At 42.5% G+C, this 16,468-nt stretch overlaps 2 protein-coding genes across 3 annotated transcripts; one reads left to right on the top strand and one right to left on the bottom strand.

Moving 5' to 3' along the window:
* Nucleotides 1-730: 730 nt before the first annotated feature.
* On the bottom strand, nucleotides 731-7,302 carry gpnmb (glycoprotein (transmembrane) nmb). 2 transcript variants are annotated; one of them, XM_072370281.1, is made up of 12 exons: nucleotides 7,041-7,302; nucleotides 5,711-5,866; nucleotides 5,491-5,631; nucleotides 5,013-5,186; nucleotides 4,765-4,926; nucleotides 4,336-4,659; nucleotides 3,467-3,526; nucleotides 3,171-3,374; nucleotides 2,347-2,455; nucleotides 1,808-2,028; nucleotides 1,590-1,680; nucleotides 731-1,403 (listed from the first exon to the last, which is right to left on the bottom strand). In XM_072370281.1, the coding sequence occupies exons 1-12, from the start codon at nucleotides 7,108-7,110 to the stop codon at nucleotides 1,250-1,252; spliced, it is 1,866 nt and encodes a 621-aa protein (XP_072226382.1). In that variant the 5' UTR covers nucleotides 7,111-7,302; the 3' UTR covers nucleotides 731-1,249. The 2 variants fall into 2 exon arrangements, with proteins under 2 accessions (XP_072226382.1, XP_072226381.1); XM_072370280.1 differs by having other exon boundaries at nucleotides 5,470-5,631.
* A 4,016-nt stretch (nucleotides 7,303-11,318) lies between these two features.
* LOC140274973 (polypeptide N-acetylgalactosaminyltransferase 15-like) lies at nucleotides 11,319-16,468 on the top strand. Its single transcript, XM_072370352.1, has 10 exons — nucleotides 11,319-12,048; nucleotides 12,125-12,291; nucleotides 12,378-12,582; nucleotides 13,437-13,604; nucleotides 13,800-13,917; nucleotides 14,587-14,781; nucleotides 14,868-14,999; nucleotides 15,085-15,186; nucleotides 15,268-15,411; nucleotides 15,498-16,468. Exons 1-10 carry the CDS (start codon nucleotides 11,519-11,521, stop codon nucleotides 15,702-15,704), a joined length of 1,968 nt encoding a protein of 655 aa, XP_072226453.1. The 5' UTR covers nucleotides 11,319-11,518; the 3' UTR covers nucleotides 15,705-16,468.

The raw sequence follows: 16,468 nt of genomic DNA on the forward strand, positions 1-16,468 counted from the left end.
AACAGTCTTTGCAGTAGGCGACAAGTGACAAAGGGCCGAAAGATGCAATTTAAAATGGGTTCTTGTGTATAAACGGAGCACTAGGTCATCGCTTTCCTCCCCCCCTAATGCTTCATAGACCATTTTCCTCAGAAAATAGTTAATGGCACAAGGACTGGACTAAAAATTAGCACAAAAAGCAGCCAATATACAAAGAAAAACTTGAAAGCCAGGAAAACTATTGCTCATGACCACTTTTAAAATATTCTAGAACTTTTTGTGCATTTTAGCTTCTCTGATGTGTAGGGGGAAAAAATTGACTGTGCAACTTGGGAGATTAAACAACGTCTCTAAAACGATGTAATTGTGTGCGACAATTGCATATCGTGCCACTTAAAGTTCCTCTGCATGGAATGTGACCATTTCCTCTGTCTGCATCTGCTCGATTTTTAAAATTCTGGAAAAATAATTGAAAAGCTGCAACAACTTCCAGGTCATGTGAGGAGGCTTAAGTTATGGAATAAAAAGCACACCTGGTCTCTATACTGTGTGATAGGGACATTACAGAGCCAAGGTGAATGTGTTCTAATTTCAGTAACTTCAACCTCCAAATCTGTTTCTTTGGTAGTTTTATTTTTTTAACCAGTATTTTTGCTGAATGATTGGTTTTCTGCTGGGTTTTTTCTGCTGTGCATGGAATCAAAACTGGTTAAAAGCATTTAATATAAAGACAGGCAACTCAGAGAGGTGGTTAGTTGACAACCTTTATTATAGAGATGCCATTTCAGATTTCCACTAATTCCTTTAAATTATTTGAGCCCCACAGTTTAAAATTCATATTACTGGGCTGAACAAACATGCGCATATCCTTAGTAGTGGGACATTTGTTAATCTTTTACTTAACTTGGCATTGGGAACAACACTGCAAAGCATACCTTGGCACAGAAGTTGAAATATTTCTTTAGATTAGAAAAAGAAAACCTTGACTTGAACGCTGTTAATCTCCTTAGCAACCTCTTCGTCCAATAATGGCACGGAAGTGAATGGCATGAAAGTGAGTGCTGCATTTAACAGCTTCTCTAGTACATCATCTTATAAATCCCGTTTCTGTAGCATTAGCCTTTAGCCGAAGCCAACACTCTTAAACCACTTAATCAAGATGCAAAAGATTAGTATAATTTCCTTAAAATTTTACTTTACCAATGATTTAGCATTTCTTTTTTTTGTTTTCTCTTGAGCTGAACAGAGCAACTTTGATGCTCTTTAAAACCTACAGGGGGCGCCTCTCAGTCAGCAGGTGGCGACTCTCCTCACTGGAGGGGAAGAGGGCCTCCTTCAGGCGAACCATGTGACCTGCAGCCCCAGAGTTGGTGCAGGCATCCTCCACCAGTGACCTTCGGATGGGCCGGTAGACCTTGTGACGCCTTGGAGAGACGAGAAGGAAAGCAACATGATATGACGGTAACATGGAAGGCTGGAAACAGAAGCTGATCAAAGTGACAAAACGGGCATGTCTTTGTTTTATCCATACAGGCACAGCACATGAAATCCTCGACGTGGATTATTGCTGAGTGTACAAGGGATTACCTTACAGTTACAAGACCACTCACTTGTAGATCAGATAGGCAATGAATGCAAAGATGGCCACCAGAACAGCGCTTGAAGAGAGAACCACCCCTGTGGTGTTGGGAGTCTTTGGCACTAGCAGGTGAAAAGGACCAACAGGATAGATTAACAATCTCTTCACGTTCTGCCTTCTTGGTGGTCACATTTCTTATTAAAGTTCTAAAAATATGGTGATTTGTTCGTGTGTTGGTGTGTCGCTAACCAGGTGCATCCTGGGACTTGTCGATGGTAATGGTGGTGCTGGCAAGCGCCATGCTGCTGGAGTTCTCCAGGGTGATGTTCACACAGTAAGTGCCAGGCTCCAGAAAGCTTCGCCTCAGATGCACTTCGCACTCGTTTGATGGCGGCACGTCATCGCACATGATGTTGTGCACGTGAGTGCAGCTGGGGTCTGACACAATGGTGCAGGCTGAGGTGGGGATGCTGAGGGATGGAGAAGTAAGGGGTTTACTGTAATGATAAATCCTAAGTGTAAAATGGATTTATTTTTTTCTCTCCTCAAAAAGCTGTTTTTGCAGGACATGGAAGGTTGATGCTAATTTTTCAGATTGTAAAAACTGGACCACAGGTTCACAAGACTGTAAAAACTTATTTCAGATTTGAAACTGTTTTCAAATAAACATTTTTACATATTTTACCTTTGCAGATTGTGAGAAGCTACTTTTATTTCAACGTTTTTCTTAATTCTCAATTTTTTTTTTTTACACATTATTTAAACCAGATGACTAATCCAGTGCACACCTGCCCAGGCATTTAACCCGGAAGTTGACGTCGGTGTTTGTCACTCTGGCAGCCGACACATCCAGGATGCGACTGTTTAGCTGTTGGTTGATTGCCGGGTGCTTCGGCTCTGTGGAGAACAGATTTATTCAGTTAGTTTTAGGTTTTCTTGTAACATTACAATGATGAAACCCTAGTTTTTCTGTTTTTAGATTAATAGTAAGGATTGGTTTGAGCACAAAGAAAGTCCTCTTGGAATGTAATAAGGGTGAACTATTTTGTAATGGTACGTTTTTAAATTGGCACTTTTGCTGTGATGTTCAGCTGCACTGTCACACTCTGTTTTTAACAGATGCAGTAGCTTCCTCTAACCTAATGAAATTGAAAAGAAAATTGCTTTCAAATACTTCAAAATGACTTAAAAAACACAATCCCATTTTCCAACTAAATGAGTCAGTTCAACTATAAAAAGATAAATGAAACGTGAATAGAATTCAGAGTAGGTGTGTTGTGAGATACCAGTATTGATTTTAAAAACTGCAATATTAAAAGAATGGAAATATTAATGGTGTTGATAATTCACTTACGAGAATATTGCTGATCTTAACTCATGAGTTTTCAATTATCAGAAGCAGAAAAGTAACAAAACAAAGATAAATTAGTTGATTGAAATTATTTTTTTTCCTTGTAATTGGGAATATGTTTGACTTAAACAATCATGCAGTGAAAGTCTATTGCAACAGGCACAACTTGGAGGTATTTGACAGTATTCATTACCACTGTCACTCATCAAGTGTCACTGGGGAGGGGATAAAAAAAAGAGGACAATGCTGCCTCCCACCTACCGACAATGGTAATGTTGCCTGAGAAGGTCCCATAGGCGTACCGGAAGCACTCATTGCTGTTGAGACGCCTGGTGCGGAGCAACGGCAGGCTGGTGGGGAAGGACTCTGTGGCAACGGTGGGTGGAAGTGGTTCTGTTGAGGGCAACCCAGTTGTCATGGGAGTGACAGAAGGGGACGGATGGGGCCGTCTGGTGCTGAGCGGCACTGAAACATTAGGTCTTTTAACTTCATGTAAAATAAGCCATCTTATGTTTAGAAACCAAAGCAATTCTAAACACTGTGCCGTGGAACCCCACCTGCTGTCGTTTCCGTCTTGGTTGTAACCGCGTGAGTAACAGGTGGAGCTGTTGGAGCCTCTGGAGGGAAACGCACAGATGTGAGCACCATAGATGCATAACTACTTTGATTTGATGTTTGACAAGTAGCATATGAGAGTGTGATTCATGATTGGTGCCTCAAGCCCTCGTAGATGACTTTCTGCTTTAAAGACCGCTTGAAAATCACAATCTGCTCTTTGCATTAAGCAAACACAGACAAGACATAACTTGCTAATAACAAGTAAAAATGTTCTTAGATTTTTGTAATTTTTAAAAAAAATAGTGTTGCCTTTTAAAAAGAACATGAGTACCAGTTCATGTCTGCTTTTAATATTTATTACTTACCTAAGCTGACCTCTCTTGGTTGTAGCTTCCTAAACAAGCCATGTTAGACTAATTCCTGTAACCTTTCAAAGTTGGCATCCCTATCTAGTACTAAGCAAAATATATTGAGGCTTTTTGACCAATAATGATTTGGGCTGGCACCACAGGAACCGAAACAAACAGCCTATGGGGAGCCAATACATTTGCTTGTCTCAGTAGAGCCATCAAAGGACAACTGAAATTAAACATATTTTTATTGATGCTGATAGCTAATTTTCTCCAGACTGTTTGGCAACACACCTTTTCTTCATTTTACGTACTTGCCTTCAAAGCTAAGGCTAACCACAGCAACGCTGTGAGGACAAGAACAAATGATTCAGGTTCTTTAGGTCAAATTCTATCAGTAAACCTGAACAAAAGTAATTTTGTATTTGTTGGAAAGCTCACTATGATTTGTGCCAACAGTTCTCCTCCCAAAATGCTCTTAGGTGTTATATATTAGCCGGTCTGTCTCTGTTCGGTACCTGTGTGAGGAGGTGATGTGGGACGTCTTGGGGTCGGGGTGGCAGAAGCAGGTGGACACTCGACAGGAAACGCTGCCTCCACCACCAGCTTTACACTCATGGTCCCCAGCGTGCTGTAGGTGTGTGTGGTCACCTCCCGGTGTGTTACCAGCTGGTTGCCATCTCTGAAGTCCCAGATGTAGTCGATGGCAGCGGCGGTTTTCAGGTAGCCGCTGGGGTCGTGGAGCTGGACCTTGAAGACCACGTCCTCGCCACGGAAGAAAACATTCTCAGATTGGTTCACCGCAGACTTCTGGGAGATGTCGACCGCCAGAGGGATCTTATCTGAAGGTGTGTGTGTGGAGAATGATAAATTATTAACCTTCTAGGTTTTGTTTGTTTGGCTGATGACTGAAAAAATAAAATGGTGTTGAATGAGTTGGTCTCCACCTGTGACAAAGAAGACTGTGTTGTCAGTGGTGAGGGGGCTGTACTTCCTGCGCTCACGCTTCCTGTAGACCATGACCTCCATGACCTCTGCTCCCAGAGAGATTTTGGTGGTGTTGATGGTCACGCTGGATGAAGAGCCATCGCATGTCTCGTAGTATTGGCCTGGAACAAACCGAGGAGACAAAACCAGGGACGCTGCAGATTCAGTTTTTCTTTGGATTTGGCAAAGTGCATACCTGGACACTCACCCATGGTGTGCCAAACGTAGACATAACTCTTGCGTCTCCAGTCATTGCTTTGAGGGAAGGGCTTCCCATCGGGGAACACGTTGCATTTTTTCATGTCTGTGCACTTTCCAAAGCCATAGTCGTCCAACCAGGAAGTCCAATTGTACACATAACCTGAGCGAAGCTGTCCATTGGCTGTTCAAATAAAAGGAAAGTGATGTGTTACTTTAAAATGACGGAAATTAAGCCGCATTAGTAAATATTTGACATTTGATAGGTTTGGCTTGATGGAATGTAAAATTAATTTCTAGATGGAAATCCTCACACAAGCATGTACCACTTGCTAATTGCTGTCAGTTATAGATATTTTAGCCTCTTTCAGCTCATGGTTTAGATTTTCGTGGTGCACACTGGTGGACTTGTATGTTGTACAGGTGTGATGTGAGGTTCGTGGCCTGGCCTGGCTTCCCGGCAGCACCTGAGGCCTCCAGCTCCATACCATCCTCGCAGTGCTCATCCCAGACAAGGTCCCCGTTGGCATTCTCCTTCTGGCACGGAGGATACTCCAGCTTGGCAGTGAAAGAGATGCATGAGCCGTTGAGAGCTGGACTGTCACTGTTCAGACGGACCTTGGGTTTACCTGCAGAGAGGAAGATGCACAGGGTTGACAAACATACCCTGCAGATATTTGAGGGATTAAAATAAAAGATCCCACTCACCCCTGTGATGCATGAGCTCCCTTGGCTTTGGGTTCAATGGGGGGTAGAGGTAATCATCCCATGGGTTGGTGTCAGGATCCCAGCCAGGGATTGGTGGGATTGGAAATGGCATCTTCCTTACTATAGAGTGCTTGTGGGTGAACATATCAGCAAATGCTACAGGAAGAACAAACAGAGAGAAAGAGGCTGGGAGTTTTAAGTATTTTGGACCGTTGCTCTTCTATCTTTGAACAAAAAATAAGATATTTTCCGTTATCCGTTTGTATAAGCAAACAAACCATCAAAAAGTATTTTTCAACTCGCATCGATTTGAGGGAAGATTTCGGGAAAATCTGCTTTGAATATCCGCTGAGAGGAATCCATCGGGAGTTTGAGATCGGATATAATCTTGTTTGAGATGCAAACAAAATAACTCTGGAAATAAAGTATATACTCAGTAAATAAAACGGAAAATAAAATGTGAAGGTAGGAGTTTCAAAAGCGGAGTTGTCTGCTCCCGGGCTTTCACTTGAAGAATAATCGCAAAAAAAAAATAAATAAAAAAATGTATCTGATCTTGTAAAATGTGATCTTAATCACATTCTAATCTTTAAACGCGCTGGTTCCTTCACACGAATTTGTTTCCAGCTTCTGACCGAATTTCACCGGAGCGACACTTCTTTTTTGATAAGGAAAACAACAAATTCCATCGCAGTAATTTGATTACAGGAAAAAGAACCAAATTATTTGTTGGAGCATCTATGAGCAAACGACCGTCTGAGAACACATCATCGCATGACCGAACTCGTAAAAAACAAACAAAAAAGCTTTGGATTTAAACGTGTTAAAATGTATTGATTTTTTTTTTTTGTAATCAACAAACTTTCATAGAAAAGGCTTTAGTCCATAAAAGGCTTATTTTCTCCTCTTAAAACTTTCTGCGACAACATCTGGATATTATGAAAAATTAAAAACCGTCCGCATGTCCCATATGATATAGATTTATAGAGATCAGTTGTGAAGCTGGATGGTGACCGTCAGCTTCTCACACGCCTTAATTGGGCTCATGGGACCTTTACTGCAGAGAGCTGACAACAGGACAGACTTTACAGAAACTTTGGAATGAATAGCCAGCATCAGAAGTCTATTTTATTCCTCGTAAGCGCAACATAATTTGCACAAATGAGCAACATTTTTAGTTTGACTACATTACAATTGCAACTGTAGAAATCCAGCAAACACGTTTCGTTCACAGTTCACATGAACCACTTACAACCTGATCGTGCAACTGCCATCCTAAATTCCACTTTAGTAAGATATGATGGTTCAAGTTCAGAATGATAGCACTTACTTTTGCGTCCTTCAGCTTGATTTACGCAGCAGGCGCAAGCCAGGAAAAACGCACACCGCAAGACTTCCATGTTCCCGATAAAAATTCGACACGTTCAAAACTTGCACAAAAAGTTTGGGTGAGGACTGACTGACACAGCTTCTTGTGCCACCCTCTGCCTTCGTCCTGTGGCTTCTTCCCCCCCTGCTTAGCGTGATGTCCTCTAATTTAATGTCACCCCGCTCAGCTCACAAACATGTGACGTTTCCTAACGAGGCGCATCTCATCACTCATTAGGCTCCCGAGCTCAGGAAACTCGAGGGAGATGAGATGCGCGCGGACATGTACGCATGCTCATTTGACTCTTTATTTTTTTTCTTCTTCTTCTTCCTCTTCCCCCAACTCCTAAAGAAGATTATTAAGGCAGTTGGAAAAACTTGTATTAATATGAAGTTGTTGCTGCCGTGCGCTGGAGATGAGGGCTATGGCCATATTTTTTTGCTGATATTTGATCATTAGAACATCATTATCATTGTTATGATGATCATAATATTCCATCATGTATTTGTAAGTTTTAAAACTTTACCAGTGGCAAATGTCCTTAGTCGTTTTCTTCGTATAGTCTTTGGAGTTTTTGTGGTTGATGTTGTATATTTGTTTTGGTATACGTCGGTCGATCTACAATTCTAATTCTATAAGTGCTTTTATTTGTCACTAAAAATAAATATCACCGCTACAGATATGCAAAGAACATATTAAATAATAGTTTTGTAAGATAAGATATTAAACTAAAGGGACCGACACGCCCCCACCCCCTTTTTTTATTTTAATTTTTAATCTGATTGTATTGAACATAGTGTATATTGCAGGCATGTCTTTCCAGCGTGGTCGTCCGACATCCCACGCGTGACAGTTGGACACATGACCGAACTATCCGATACTTTTGCTGCTGTCACCGCTCCGAGGTGCGTGCAGGTTGCGCCTCTGAAAAGCAGAAGGAAGGCGTGTGATATCCAGCGGTTCGTTTTCAGCAGCGTCCAACATGTGAGTATCCTCGCATGGTTTGGAAACGGTGGCAAAGGGCTCCTCAAGTGCAAAACTGACTGATCCAGAATATCTGTTCAAAAGTCAACGCATAGAAAACCTCGATCAAAAGGAGAAAGAGACACACAAGCGCGAATCTAACGTGCAAACATTGCCAATGCTCTGAATGGTTGCTTATTTATTATTATTGCTACTGGAGGTGAATATAAGATTAAAATAGTTTAATTATGCGAGACTGCATACTTAATCCATATTGGCAAGAGTAAAGGCAATGGGGCTCGATTTTCCCATTTTGAAGCGGATACAGTGATTTCTGTTGAATCACTACTCAATGACATTATGTCAACTAATGCATCTACAATATCTTATTGATAAAGAATGGATTTGAACCTGTGAATATCTATAAGAATGATCAACTGATGGTTGGATTGTCAGATGAAAATATTTGGAAATCCTGTGTGGAAATCAAATGATAAAATAGATCTATTTAATTGGCTTAAAAATGATCAGATATCACCGTTAAGATTAAAAGTGGAATTGATTGGCATTTAAGTGGTATTTGTTTCTTAAAATATATCAGAGACGGTAAGACCACCAACACCAAATGATTTCATTTCAGGTCACATGTTATCAGAATAATTCATTCAAACGTTTACTCAACTGAGAAGCATGCATGGGAGAAAATTGAATTTCTAATTTAACACTCTTTCTGTCCTCATAACATGTGACCAAACTGTAAAACCGTCGGTGAGCAGCAGTATTGTACGTATCCAGTAGAGGGCAGCACCACTCCGCAGCTTCTCGCAGCCTGCCGCCACACAAAAAAACAAAATAAAGTTGGCAGACAAACCCCAAGGCAACAGTGCTCTGTAACACGTTTATTTGGATAGAAAGTGCAACAAACAATTGTTTTTAGAATGATATAGAAACGCACCGATGGTAATTATTAAAATTTGAAGATGAATAATGTCAGAAAAAAAAGAAATTCCATCACATTGATTTCTTCAGATGTTCTGTTTTCAGACATAAAATCAACTTAAACATAAAAAGGGAAAAGAAAAAAACCCCCAACAGAATAAGACATAAAATGAAAAAGTTATTTCGGGAAGCATGAAACACTTCACTAAACATCTCTGAAATGTTGTCACTAAAAAAAAATGTTATTGTTCTTTTGCTTTTTGTGCTCCAGAGTATTTTTGTTTCATTGTGTGCTGGCAGCTTTTTGCTGTTGTGTTGTCTGAAATGCTGTGTTTTCTGTTTTGTGAATTATTGTAGGTCTTGTCTTGTTGCTTATTCTGTTTTGTTGTATTTGTGAAAAAAGTTTTTTTTCCCTATTTCTTGTGTTTTTGGCGTGTTGTTGTCCGATATATTTGCATTTCTTCAGTCCAGCATAAAATTAGTATTCTGTGAAAAACGACAACAACAACGAAAAACATATTATATTCTAAGTTTAACTTCGTAACCATCTGTGTCACATGTGTGTGTCATGCACACACACACACTGAACTCCAGACATTTGTGCTTGTAAAGAAGGAAAAGTATGAATGAGTATCGGACCAGAAATACTTTGAGCTGCCGAGCCAAGAGTCACATTACCCTCTCTGCTGTGCTTGTCGTGCCTTTTCATTTACAGCTTTGGCTTCTACTAGGTGATGGAATGCAGAACCATTCCACAGAATGTGGCCCGGACTTTTGTGCGTGCAGCCCTGCGTGCGTGTGTCCATGAACTTTTGCTGTTTATTCCTGAGTCTGAAAATGTGCTGGCAGTGGAAACTTCACTTCACTGTGTGTTTTGGCTGCGCAGAGGAACATATGGTGTTCACTGTGCAGCACTGGAAATACACGAAGGTCTTCTTTCCTTCTCAGTCGCGAGGCTTTCAAATACATTCCCACAAGAACACTGGAGTCAAGAGGTGGTTGAGTCTCTCTGTCTTTGTCTCTGATCTTTTGCGGCTCTCTGTCATTTCCACCCTCTTTGTAACACCTTCATTTTGCGCTCTGTGTCATCCTCTTTTAACTTCCCAGTGTCTCTCCAGGTGTCCTACTCTTGTCTTTTAGCTGTAATCATAATTATCAGAGACTTTTTCTTCCTGTCATACCGAGAGAGAGGAGGAGAGTTTCTAAGTGCATAACAGGAGGAAGGGTAATCCCACCCACTCATTTATACTCTTTACGGAGAGTCCCCACCCGCTGCAGAGCCATCAGGGAATAAAGTGGTAGCTTTATTAGCTTCGGAGCTCCCCGAGCTGATCTTCCAGCTTGTACAGATTGGCCTTTCACAGTTTCAGTCAGCCACTATATAAAGCTCTGACGCAAAACGTCTTCACTTTTTGTAATGCGGTAGTGAAAAGAAAAAAAAAGACGAAAAGTCTGACCTTATACTGGCGACTGCTCTTTTGGAAAATGTATTGAGTAACTATGTTTTTCAGTTTCTATGAAAATCCATGACGTGGGCATGCTATTTTCTCTCCAACTTCCACCAGCTTTCTTGTGTCTCTGCTGTGGAAAAAGCATATTTTCGATGTGCTGCAATGTAAATGAAATGTTTTAAACAAAACCCAACCACGCCAACTTCCACAAACGCGCTGAAACCAGACGCAAGTCTTTTGGACTTTTCTCTCCATTTCGTTGAAAACAGCAGACTGCCTCAGCTGCCAAGATCACTAGAGGAATCGAAGGTGCGACCGCCCCGCTTCCCCATCACTTACAGTCCGTCATGGGACCACTCGGCCCGCCGCCAGCTGGACAGAGAGAGAGTCTTTGATGTGTGGCGCATCGGGGGGAACGCCTGCGCCAAACAGACTGTCATACACGAACCGGCAAATGTAAAAAAGCTGTTGTTAACCAAAACAACATTGGCCTATTTATTGCATAATGCTGTTGTCACTGCAATGAAACGGAGTTTTGAAGTAGACTTGTGGCGTTTTTCAAAAACATTTATGAATGAGCCATTCCATGAATGTTAATATATTCTGACGTTCAACACACAATCTCCCAAAAGACAACTGCGCTAAAAATGGATTTTAATTGACTCTGAACCCTTGGGAATTCAATAGGAATGAACGCCGTGAACGTTTGGAGAGCAGGTGGCTGCATCAGATGCATTTTTCAACCACAGAAGTGCAGCTCAAGTTTACGCAGGCTTTAGGACCGCGGGACGAGTTGAAAAAAAAGGTTGAGTGCACACCTCGAGAAGTTCGGGGCTTGTCTTGAACCTGCTCTGCCTCTCACTCTTATCCAAAGTCTGCTGCTTGATGGATTCGACCACAATCTTCAAAATGCTCACGAATAGAGTCAGGCTATATTGGTGTATCTGTCATCTGAACAACCCATGTCGATTTTCACCACTTTCGTGAGATGCAATCCGCTTCAAGGCTGAGTCAAAACTCAAAAATGTGCAAGTGGAGACAGCACTGGGTTGACTTCTGAGCACCGTGGCCTCCGCGTTCTTCAGCATGAGGCTGTGGGGCAGAGCTACAACTGCCCGGAGGAGGATGCTCTGCCTCTGGCTGATGCTCCTTGGTCTCGCCCTGGTCATGCTGACACTCTCCGATCTGTTCAACAGGAACCGCAACCACAGTTTTCAGAAACCTGGAACTCCCCGTCGCCCCCTCCAACGGATTCCTGGTCCACCACAGCTGGAAGTCATCGTGGACTCCCGCGACCCCGCTTTAGAGCTCGGAGTCGATTTGGCTCCACTAAAATCTCTACAAGAAGACCAATTGCTATTCGTTCCATCCATGCAGGGCACCAAGAGCCTGCCGCAGAGGAAACGCAGTTACAAGATGCTTCTGCCCGGAACCCTTAAAGATACCACCGCTGCCAGGACACCAACGCATGGTGAAATGGGGAGAGCAGTGCGGCTGTACCTGGGGGGGTCGCAGAAAGATATGGAGCACACTTCATTGCAGAAATACGGTTTCAGTGAGGTGGTCAGCGAGAGGGTTTCACTGCATCGCAAACTGCCAGAGGCGCGCCATCCTGAGTGAGTGTGGTCAAAGCGCATATATTTGTATATAATGTGCTTTTAGCTGATTTTGTATTGCTTTACTATTACACAGGTGTATGCATAAACAACATAGTGAGTCTCTGCCGTCTGCCAGTGTTGTTATCTGTTTCCACGACGAGGCTTGGTCCACGCTCCTGCGCACTGTGCACAGCGTGCTCGATACGGCACCCAAACAGTATCTGCAGGAGGTCCTGCTGGTAGACGACCTAAGCCAGCATGGTGAGCTTCCCCATCCATCCATCCGTCCATTCCTCCATATGTCTACTGACTGACCGCTTGTTCGGCCTCTTCTTTGCGCCTCTTAGGTCACCTGAAAACTGTGCTGAGTGAGTATGTGTCTCACCTGGAGGGTGTGCGTCTTATTCGCAGTAGTAGGCGTCTGGGTGTTGGAGGATGTCGCACTCTGGGTTCTGCCAGAGCAACAGGGGAGGTGCTGGTATTCATGGACTCCCACTGTGAATGCCAGAATGGATGGCTGGAACCACTGCTGGACAGAGTTGCCCAGGACAGGTTCTATTTTACACCAACTACCCGAGAATATTTTCTCATATTCTTTAAGAATAATAACACCCTGTAACATTGTTTCATCCCATTGCACCCTTCTTCTTTTATCACACTAATTGTAACTTTCTTTGCTGGGTTAATACATAAAAAAAAAATAAAAAAAACGCTACCCAGAGTTTTGTGATGGGGAAAAAAACTTAACAAAATGATACACACTATGCCAGACAGATTCCAACCCCGCAGCTAAGCTTTATCTGCTTCCTCTGCCATTTGACAGAACCACTTGTAGGAAGTGAGATAACCGAGGGTTCAGAGTTCCTACTTGCCCTCATTCATTAGTAGAGCTGAAAAGCTGGGATGTGTGAGCCCAGTGTGTATCCGAGACTCGGCTCTCATGATTTGGCTAGGCAGCCTGCAGTGTGGCTCTAATTAGACTAGGTAATTAGGCTGAAGTCTCAGGCCAGGAATCTGCAGGAACTCAACCCTCAAAGCCACATGTTAGATCCCGCTCTCATTTCTGCTGTTTCCTTTTTCAATATTTTCATTCCATTTAATCCAATTAAAAGAGTATCACATCACATAATGTAGCTGTTTGGAAGAAAAACCTCCAAAAACACATGCATAATAGAACTTAGTCTCTCTTATGAAGGCTGAATCACACCTGGCCAGACATTTGCAATACCACACACAAACACACACAGATAGGAAAACCCCTTCTTACTCCTCCAGATGCCTACAGACTAATGACTTAAGATATTGTCAATGAATGCTGTTTAACTACTCTCACATATTAATACACCATATATATGTCAATGAAGAAAGTTATTTTAGAATAAAAAGCAAACGGGGTGTCTTCACAGGACCAGAGTGGTGTCCCCTATCATGGATGTGATAGACTGGCAGACTTTTCAATATAATGCCACCCAGTGGCCAGTTAGGGGAGTGTTCGACTGGAAACTTGACTTCTATTGGGAGTCAAATCCTCAACTGCAAGATAAGGACCCAGAGATGGCTGTTCGACCTGTGCAGTGAGTATAAACCTAAAACGGTCAGGTTTAACAAAAAAATAGAGAGCACTGTAGTGGAATTCGCCTTTGAAACTTAAAAAAAATTGTGAGACTCCGTTTGAAATACTCTGATGTTCATGGCTTTGTTTTATTCAGGAGACGCAAACTCCCCCCTGTGTTTGGTATTAAAAGTAATACTGATTCTGACTGTAACAGGAGCCCAGCTTTAGGAGGCGGAGTTGTGGCCATTGACAGACATTTCTTCCAAAGTGTGGGAGCGTATGACCCCGGGATGCTGCTGTGGGGGGTGGAACAAATTGAACTGTCTATCAGGGTAATACTATTAAAAAAATCCAATATAATTTCTTACTTCTGATTCTTCTTTCTTCTGACACACGCACACACCAGACAGAAAATGAAAAGTGTAAGTCATGTATGATACTTTAGCAATGCTTTGCCTGAGTGATTCAGCTGCCTTCTGTCAGGGCTTCAGGAATGTTGTACCGTAAGATGATGTCTTTTGCAAGTGGAAAATTTCAGGTTAACCAGCGGTCATGGGATGCTTTGTCCCACAAATGAATGCACAGTGAAAAAATATTATGAATCCATTTGGCTTCCCATGATTACCACGAAAGCACAAACTGTACTTCTTTTGCTACTATTAAGATGAAACGTTTATGTGGTGTGTCCTCACAAACTCACCGCAGCCCTCGCATGACGCAACATTTCCCAAAACATAACAAAGTAGAGAAGAGGATAACTTGTTCTGCAAGAGGTACAAATCAAGGCAATGTTGCAGAAAAAGCAACTAAACAGAAGAGACAGAATTTCACAGAACACCTCAAAAGAGAAATTGTGAAAAGATAAAAAAAAACAAAAGGACAAAAACGTTTTTTTTTTTTTGTAAATGTCAGTGTTTTCTGGTTGTTTAACTGTTGTGTTTCATCAAATATTGTGCTCTCTAAATAACCCTAATAAACCTGAATATTTCTACTCTCTATAGGTGTGGTCATGTGGGGGCTCCATGGAGGTTGTGCCTTGCTCCCGCGTGGCACACCTCAGTCGCCATCACCTGCCTTACATCTTCCCGGACCAGGATCTGCTTCAGAGGAACAAGATCCGTGTCGCTGACACCTGGATGGACTCTTACAGGAAGATCTTTTACAGGAGGGACACGCTTGCTCATTTCATCCGACAGGTGTGTGTGTGTGAGTTAATTCGTGTTAGGAAGAGACTGTCCAGTAAGTGAGTCTCGCACTAAAAATCTAACCTCACTTTGCTTAGTCTGAGAGCCCGAACATTGCACAGCGTGTGCGACTGAAGAAGAGTCTGGGTTGTAGGGACTTCCACTGGTTCCTTTCTACAGTCTACCCACAGCTCTATGTACCCCAGGACAGGCCCACACTGTCAGGCGAGGTACAGTATGACACACTCGCTTACACACAAGAGATTGTTTCTCAAAGATTATGATGTGACATGCAGTATATGTTCCTGATTGAAGCTGTACAGTGTGGGCACTGGTAGCTGTGCAGACTACCCCAGCGGGCAGGGGCTGCAGGGTGGGGCCATGAGTATAGCCCCATGTAGTGGGACAGGCAGCCAGGTAACCATGATAACGCATTCATCAGCAATGAAGCAAAGAGTCATTATACATGATGATAATAAAGATCTGCTCCTGTTGCAGCACTGTGATCTAAACTCTGAGGGTGAAGTGCGATGGGGGCCCATGGGGGCTTTGTGTTTTGATATTAAAGGAGAAAGGGTGGTCCTCTCTCCGTGCCCTGCCCAAAAACCACCCAGCAGCAGATTCCAGTGGAAGTTCATAAAGGCAAGGCAGATCATTTAACTTGTTCTTGTCCTACGGTTTTCACTCTTTTTTTTCTGGGTTAAGTCACTCTGTTTTGCAACCCTCAGCTGAGCGGCCAGCTGGTGCACCAACATTCCCAGTTATGTGTGGAGGCTGTGAAAGACGGAGGGCTGGTGCAAAGTGGTCCGGTGCCAAGTGGTCCAGGAGAAATCAGCACCAACTCTGGAGCAGGTGGTCTGTTCCTGCGCCAGTGTGCACATCAACCCAGACAACAGTGGCACTTTGAGCAACTAGTTGCTCCCAAAGGTGCCTGAAGCACACAGGGGCTAGTCTGTTTTCAGCATGTGAATCATATCTCACATGTTTATTATAAACAGAACTGTGTAAAGGTATCAATACACACATCATTTCTTTATGCATTGCCAGAGAAGAGAGGAGATTGGTGCAGCTATTTTTTTTTAAACATGTCAAACACTAATAGACATACAGTCACTAAGGCAAAACCCAGTTTGTTCGATTCTAGAAAGCTTGAAAGTCAGCGTTTGGTATTTCCACTTTTATTCTTCTACACAGCCTGAACCCTCTTAGACAATCTTCCATGTTATATCTTTAAGTAGTCTTCAGGAATAGTTCTCCAGGCTTCTTGAAGGACATCCCAATGTTCCTCTTTGGATGTTGGTTGCCTTTTCTGTCAAGATGACCACACACCGCTTCACCAATGTGGAGGTCCAGGTTCTAGGGAGGATGCATCACTCCATAAAAACCTGTTGCAGCAAAATTTCTGTCCAGTTTTTGGGTCTTTTGGCATACCTCAGTCTTTTCTCCTGGTTTTCCTTCCTTAAGAATGGCCTCTGTGAACCATAGATGGACTAACTGAAGGGTCAGATGCAGCTTCCAGTTCCTCTGTGAGGTTTTTTTTTTCTATTTCTTGAGGATATTCCTTTCAGATACTATTTAACTGCTGTAGATATACATATTTTTAGGCCTGCCACTCATTCTTTTGGCCTCCAATTTCTTTAAAGGTGTCCTTTGTAACAAGTTGCTCGTATCAAAGTGTATAAAGATACAATTAAGAATA

Source organism: Leuresthes tenuis, unplaced genomic scaffold (genome assembly GCF_036924035.1).
Source record: "Leuresthes tenuis unplaced genomic scaffold, fLeuTen1.0.hap1 SCAF_18, whole genome shotgun sequence".
Taxonomy (NCBI): Eukaryota; Metazoa; Chordata; class Actinopteri; order Atheriniformes; family Atherinopsidae; genus Leuresthes; species Leuresthes tenuis.